At 40.9% G+C, this 8,215-nt stretch overlaps 1 protein-coding gene across 1 annotated transcript; it reads right to left on the minus strand.

Annotated features, from left to right (window-relative positions):
• Positions 1-474: 474 nt before the first annotated feature.
• On the minus strand, positions 475-8,001 carry LOC116377358 (RNA binding protein fox-1 homolog 3-like; the record flags this gene model as incomplete). Its single annotated transcript, XM_031838978.1, has 3 exons — positions 475-960; positions 2,944-3,036; positions 7,948-8,001. Coding segments are annotated over 3 exons (297 nt in total), but the record flags the coding sequence as incomplete, so codon positions are not given.
• Positions 8,002-8,215: the final 214 nt, after the last annotated feature.

Below are 8,215 nucleotides of genomic sequence, written 5' to 3' on the forward strand. Positions count from 1 at the left end.
TGTGTGTGTGTGTGTGTGTGTGTGTGTGTGTGTGTGTGTGTGTGTGTTTTTGGTGCCTGATAACAGTGACGAATGGAAAACCCTTCAGGGCTCATTCTCTCTTTCTCTGCACCCTCAAAAAGGGTGGAGGTGTGTGTGTGTGTGTGTGTGTGTGTGTGTGTGTGTGTGTGAGCATGTACATGTGGAAGAGAGGTGCTGACATGTCTGGCCATTTAATTCCATCCCCTGTTCATCCATCCCCTCCCCCCTCTTTGCTGCTTCTGCTCTCTCCCTCCTCCACTCTTTCATTCCGTCCACATGACTGACGCTCTGTGAGAGAGATGGAGGATAGAAACACACCCTAAAGGGCCCTTCTCTCGCTCTTTACCAATGGCTCCTGGCTGTTTTTATTGGCTCTATTCATTTAGACGCCCCCCCCCCCCATCGCTTTCAATCCCCCCCTCCATCTCCAATCATCCTTCCCCCCTGCCGCCCTTTTCCTTTTATCCCTGCCGAGTAGGAACAGATATCACTTTGCTATTTGCATGATATTTCAAACCAAATTGACTGCCTCTTTGGCAAATATTGATTCCATTAATCAAATGTGAACAAATCTTTTTGTATGAATCTGAATCTGCTGCCTGGCTTCCGTTTGTAGCTTTTGGTTTCCTCTCCCTTCACAGTCCAAGTTCAATGGGTAAAATTGGATCATAATGATACTCCTTCTACACGACCATACGATCTGTTGCTCTGTAATGTAGCCAGGTCTGATACTGGCAGTGGAATGCGATGATGGGCAAGAAAACTGGAGAGTGGAGAAAACAGAAAGCACTAAGAGAAGGAGAAGAATGAAATGAAAGCAGCTATCAGAAGATGTACAAAAGAACTGAGAAGGGATGGAAAAAAGGCTGAAATCTTACCGTTCGTATAGGGGTTTGACACCTTTTTGTTGGTCATTACTCTGGCTGTGGCATTATTGACCTGTCAGCAGACAGATAGAGGTTAGTGTGAGAGCAGATACACACTCACACCCACACACACCAACACACACAAACAGGAAAAGAAACGTGCATACTGTGGATAATGCACATCACAACACTCTCCATGCCATGCTGCTATTTCATCTTTTCAACAAGTGAGGCGAGATGCAATGAGTCAAAGATCTGATGTTGAAAAACATTCAACAACATCAGAGAAGATAAGAAAATTCAAACAACATTTAAACACAAGAATGGTTGGGTAGATTTTTCAGTTTGTAAAAATAATATATTTCAATTGAAGGTCTGAAAAAATGCTTGATGTCCAGTTTTGGAGGAGTTCTTGTTGTGTCATTTCTATCCAGAAAAATGGCAGTAACACAACCTGCATCCATCGTGTCTGCTCTGATACACACACAGTTGGAAATCTCCTCCCTGTTTAGCAATGTGCTGCACACGGGTTTCCCAGTGAGCCAGATCTGGACGATCTGCAGGTGAGAAGATGTCTGGGCTTGAGGTGGAAATCTGGCTACGTTTGGCTGAAATCTGACTTTGTCTTAAAGGTTTATGTGGAGCCACAAAATACTGTGAGGACTGCAACATTTTGCATTGTTATATGTTTTCCTTTTACCTTGTTGTGCATGCTGTGTTCACTGGTTCTGGCTTATTAAGATGGTAAACATCTATGTCCAACAAGAGTTGGACATACAACTTGGTCACACTTTATTTTACAGGTTAGTTATTAATAATTTCACAATAAGAGCTCAATGCTCCTTTTTTACCACACCTCCTTTGAATTGCATGCAGCTCTGCATCTTAGAAATGATGTTAATCTGAATTAAACTAAATATAAATATATAAATACATACATTTTGCAACAGCAAATATGTTTGGAGGGAATGCTATGCCGTTCAGATTCAGATTATTCTTAACTTAATGAGGAATCTATATTAATCAACAAATTTGCCAAGTCTTGTTTTCCAACAATATTCCCTCTTCCAATATAATATCACTCAGACCACGACAAAAGCATCAATACATGTGTTAAGGCCCTGTATAGGCCTTCATTTAATGTTAAGGAAGATGGTGGTCCGTGATAAAAGTGGGAAAAGTCACCACATGTTTACTTTGTTAACATATAACCTAACGATGATTTCTCACCTAAATCAGAGTGCTTTTATTGGCTGACCCAAACCACATTCAGAACCCTGATCGCTAGTGTCAAAGTGCTGTGTTTTGTACACACACCATCCACCCCGTCTTCACCAAACAATTATTTATTGGGAAGCAGGCCATATGAATGTTTCTTCATCAATGTTAACAGGAAAACATAGTGGTAGTAATAAGCGTCACGTCTAAGAGATGTGAATATTTGTCAAGATCAATCCAGTAAAACATATTAGTATCGCAAACATCCGTAAGATTCTTCTAATAGATGAACCCTGGTGAGTTCAAATGGAAACAGAAAAAGAATGAGCCGACAGACAGAAAGATGGGGGCGATTTCACTCGCCATGCCAGAGGACGGTGACATCAAAATTGAACACTAGCTGCTAAGGTTTGAGGGCTCACTGGCAGATCATTGATCTCCATTTGGAAAGGCTTTCTTTTCAATAAGTGGGTTTCTAACTCAGATGCAAACCGCTGTGACCCCATGCACATGCCGCAGACGCAAACACACATGACACAATCCATCATGAGCAAAGTAGAATTCACCATTTGTATAAAAAAACAAGAACAAGGCAACACACTCACACACCACTGAATAGGTCTGTCTTTCTCTTTGTCACACACACTTACTGATCAGGGCTCAGCATGCAGCGTTCAAGGTGCAGCAGGCAGGAGAGAGGAAATGGATGGAGGGAGAGAGGAAGGGGGGTATTGCAAGAAATTTCAGGCAGGCACAGAAAAGGAAGAAAGAGTCGGGGGAGGATTAAAAAAAGAAGAGTGGGGGACATAGGTAAGAAGAGACAGGAAAAGGAAGGCACCTCTATTTTGCGTCCCTCTACGATTGTACCATTTAGTTTCTCCCGTGCACGGTCAGCATCTGCACTCGTTTCAAATGTTACAAACCCAAAGCCCTGCAGTGGCCGGGAGGTGGGTTTGAAAAACAGAAGCGACAGAGGGAGGAAGTCCAGAAATAAAATAATGAAACAAATGGGGGAAGGAGGAGAGGAGAAAAAGACACAAAGCACAGATGAGAGCGCTGCCGGTCAGGAGGAGGTCTAGATCTAGAAGCAGAGGCCAGAGAGACGTCAGGCTGCTTAGACAAACATGAGTAGGAGAGAGGACAGATGGGGACACAGGACATCAAACCACATACAAGAGCTCTGATTATACTTAAATAGCCGCCTCGTCATTGCGTGTGTGTGTGTGTCTGTGTGTTTCTACTCTCCGTTCTATCTCGGACTCTACTGCACATGTATTTACATAAACAACTAGACCTAATTGATTTAGCTGATGGAATGAAAGCCTCCACATACACAATGGAGTTTGGGATGTGCATATGTTTGTGTGAGTGTGTGTGTGTGTGTGTGTGTGTGTTTGCTGTGCTCTGCTGGTCTGCAGAGGCCCCTGTGGGAGAGCAGATAAGTGCCATACAATTACAATCTCCACGGCATCAGTCAGCCGTGACTCTCTGAGCCCCGGGACGCAGCTCGCTCATGAGACCCTGTCTGTGTCCCAGACTGGGCCTGGAGATGCCGCTCAGTCAAACAGCCCATATGCGGTAAAACATGCCTCGGAAGCCTAAACCACAAAAGACTCATCTATCTATGTCAATGAGGTATAGAGTGAGAGCTGAAGAATCATCTCTGCTCTCATTGATTACTGCCTGTGTGTTAAATGTTCCATTCTATCCATCAGTGTTGTTGAACTTTATCAGGAACTTGCAAAGAGACATATTAGAGCCGTGGGCACCTGTTTAATCACACTTAGTCCTGTGGACACATAAAGCAAAAATGCTGTTCTCTTCCTTGTATAGCCTACTGACATGTTCATCATTTGTACAGTATAGAGTGCTACAGGGATGACGTCTTTCTGCAGGCCAACCAGGACGTTAGCACCACACTGGTTCCCTCCACAAAAAGATAATGGGATTCTTCCATTGGATTTTTCATTATTGCAGAAAATAAGCTCAGTGGTAAACAAACGATCATGATACGTACACGTTCTGTTCAGCATGATGATCTTCACAAATAAACACCACTTTTTGTATTTTTTAATTGTGAATGCAATGATTAGAAGTAAAAAGCTATTTATTGTTGTATACCAAAATGTTAAAATCTCTTAAGCTTGTGTTAACAACAGAAATTATTTCAGACATCGAACCAAAAACCCATTAAAAAAAACCACATTGACTTAGAGACGAGGCAACCGGAAGTGCATGTGTTTTAATAGTTTTAAGATGAGTCCTTCGAACAAAACAGCATTTTTTGTCATTTTTTCATTGCCTCCTGAAAAACCCATTGCTCTCTCCTGATTCACCACCACAGTGTTTAAAAGACAACTACTGTTAATTACAACTCAGCTTTTACTTGTTGTTGCTCCAGCCATCGGCTCTAACAGTTACCATAACGATGTACTCACCAGGTTAATTGATGAGATGTCAGAACACAGCGACATCAATAACAAGTCAGAAGGTGTCAAGAAACACAAGCAGTAAGATGATCAGAGAGGCTACAGAATGAGGTGGTAAAATAACTTCAAGGTTTGGCTTTAGGGACAAAAAGGACTTGGTTAGGAGGGAATGATCATGGTGTGTCACAAGAAGTCACTTTTGTCTTGAGGGACAGTCCAGTGTTTGTAAGTTATTTTATTTGGATCACAAATTGATCAATTTAATTAAGAGGTGTATTGAAAGATTGCATGTATGCCAATAATGACGAAGACATTATAATAGGAAGAATTATTTTCTGTGCTGCTAAGATACACAAATCTTATTTTGCAACCACAGTGCAAATTGTTGAGGAACACAAGAGACTGTTGTCGGCCATCACAGCTCCAGTATGGCCAGTGGGTGTTGTTGGTGGTTCTCAGCCTCATAGATATGGGTTAGAAGGGGCCTACACCTACTAGTAGGTCCAGAAGACCGATATTATCATTCATCATCACGCCCATGGTTGATCGCCGATACGATCGCTGACCTCTTGTGGCCATAGTAATTATGTGAGGCTCAAAAGTCAGGTGACGTAGTTTAAAGAGCAACAAAGCTATATGCAGGGAGGAGGTCAAGGTGGATGGATGCATGGGTGGAACAAACACAGGACTTTGACTCAAGAGACTTCTGCTTGTTTCCCATTTGAAAGCAAAAGTCAATGTTGACTGACATTATCATAAGTTACATATTACTGAACTAATACCACGTGCCTAAGTTACATAACCAACGTAGGCTAGTTATTTTAAAACAAACCATGATCTTTTCCCTGACTAACCAAGTGGTTTTGTGGCCTGAACCTCAGGTTGTTTGTTTCAATTCACAAGGTTAAGTTTCACCTTCTCTTTCACAATGTGGCAGGTGCAGTTTGGCCCTTCTGAGGCATTGGAATGGCAGTGATAACCTCTGATAACACATATTCAATTGGCTGATACCAATAAAAAAAGATCATTGTCTCACTGGGACTGATTCTGGTCATGGAAATGACTGTGCTATTTCCTGCATAGAGGCGTCCTTGTTTCAAAACTCCATCACACCCCTGAAACTCTTTTTGGAACCAGATTCCAGAGTTCTGGTGTAATGCTTTATCAATTTATCAAAAAATGAATCCCTTTGACATTTTGTTCCCACGAATAGATACGTTCGCTGCTTTAATGCAGAGAGTCGGCTTTCTTTTCTTTATTATGTGGTAATAATTAGTGTTGTTCTCTGTGTTACCCTTTAATGAGCATGCTAAATCACAAGTATCCTATGACCCTTGTGTTAATATTAATATAATTAGTGCTGGGCAACGATTGCAATTTTTAATTGCGATTAATCGCGATTAATCTCATTGTTATGCGCAAAATTCAATAATGAATTCAAAAGTAGTGTATTGCACACTTTTATTTTAAAAGTACTGCTATATGAATAAAAGTGCAACAACCTTTGATTTGCAAACACTTGAAACACATCAGGTTCTTTTTAACACAGTATTCCCTTTACACAGTAGCAGTTATAACACGGTTATGATTCTGATAATAGATATTCAGCCGGTGTTCATAACTTTATCTTCATGTGTGTAAGAGATGCAATTTGAAAAATACACCTTGAAAACTGCAAACCTATCTACGTCATGTTTTTATGTTTGTTGAATTCTCAGTAGCGATAACTAAATGATGTGATTATTATATATATTACAAACAAAACACAAACTCGAAAAAAAGAATCGAAATGAATCATTTCTTTTTTGCTTTTTTTGGTATTTTGGTCAGACACATATGCAACGCTGATTACCGTGTAATATGTGTGTTATTTGTTATAAACGTACGTTGGTACATAGAGGGTGATAAGAAGCTGTACATGGAGGGACTTAGGACCCAGGGGAATGTAGGTGAAGCATGGAACCTGTATTGTGTACCGTGGAAGTCACATGCATGAGGAAGTTATGCTAATAAAGAGTTGCAGTTAAGAGCAGTTTGTTCTCATGTGCTTATATGTTTATTTAAAAACACGACAATATGTTTTTTGATATTGTCACGATCCTGTAACGAGACGATTGCGTGCGTGCGTGCGTGCGAGAGAGAGCGAGAGAGAGAGAGAGAGGAGGGACCAGCGGTGACGGAGTGAAGGGGGGTTCCGGATCTGGCGTGTCACCCGGTGGGGGGGAGAGCGGCAGCAGAAGGAAGTGACGCCACACAAACACAGCTGTTCACCACTCGCTGCCCGGTTTTTGTGTTAAAAATGTCTGTTTAATAATTTTTAAAAAACTGCGTTAACGCGCGATAATATAATTGTCGGCGTTAATTAATGAATGCGTTAACGCGATAATAACGCGTTAACTTGCCCAGCACTAATACAAATATACTGTATATAAATAACCAATAATTATTGCATACAAATAATGTATTGCAACTTACTTTTGTCTATCATAAATATATTGTATGTCAATAAATGAAAAACACCAGCATATATAGATGGATGACACATCAAAAGGAAACATGGTGAAATTCGATTGCAGCCATAAGTAAAAAGGTTTGCTCAGAGATATCTGCAGCACCATGTAATCGAACAAGCGGCAACATACTTCTTTCTCAAATTTCTCCATGCAACATATGTTGAGAATGAACTAATTTCAAGCAGTTTAGGGTGACAGGGAACTATCATAACTGACCATAATTTAGTCTATCATTGCTGGTATGAGATTGTCGTTTAGAGCATACCAAAGAAGCTCCTAATCATAAATGTAACAAATGACACAACAAAAACAAAACATTAAATAATGAAAACAAGTGTGTGCATAAATGAAAGAGTAAATGAATAAATATAAAACACAAATAAGATCAGTAGGACAAATAGTGTTATTTTTGTGAAATATAGTTGCAAATTCTAAAAGTCAAAGCTTCATGACATGGCTAGAGGGTGAATCACTGTTGTAATATAATACTGTTTCTGGTGATATAAATGAGCAATACAGATATATAGATGTAAACTATCCTGGGAGAGGAATATGTACAGTGTGTTCCTACTTCTCGGCATCGGTCCAGAACCTAAACAGGTGAGACAGCCATGTGTTTGCAGACCGTGTGAATCCTACTGTCAGCGTCAAGAGAAGTGTGAGCGATTCATTGTATGTCACAATGCATGGCAGGCCGGTAAGGAGTAAAAGTTGCCTGCAGGCAAGTGTCACTGATTCGGGTTGGTAATTACTATTAGACAGAAGGAGAGAGAGAGCTGTGGAGACAGTGAGAGGAGCAGAGGACTGCAAGAGAAGAAGGGGACAGGGGACAAACATAGCTGGCTGGAGAACGCTATGTGTGTGAGTGTGTGCATGGATGTGTGGTTGCAGCACACTTACCTTGGAGCCTCGCTCGTTAAAAATAATCTCCACGTCTAAAATCTTGCCAAATTGCTGTGGACGACAGGGAGGGAGAAGGAGGGCAGGGGACGAGGAGAAAAGAAGGAAGGGGGAGGAAATAATTAGAACATGGCGACCTGCGCTCTTCTCTCTTACTCTAGAATAAAAAACACTATAAAGGTCAAGCAGTCAATGCTCCGAATTAACAAACTCCTCTTCACCCGACAATGAGATTAATAAAATATCCATTTACTCTTAATGCCGTTTA

This window comes from Anarrhichthys ocellatus, unplaced genomic scaffold (assembly GCF_004355925.1).
Source record: "Anarrhichthys ocellatus isolate YVR2014 unplaced genomic scaffold, GSC_Weel_1.0 scaffold1154, whole genome shotgun sequence".
Taxonomy (NCBI): Eukaryota; Metazoa; Chordata; class Actinopteri; order Perciformes; family Anarhichadidae; genus Anarrhichthys; species Anarrhichthys ocellatus.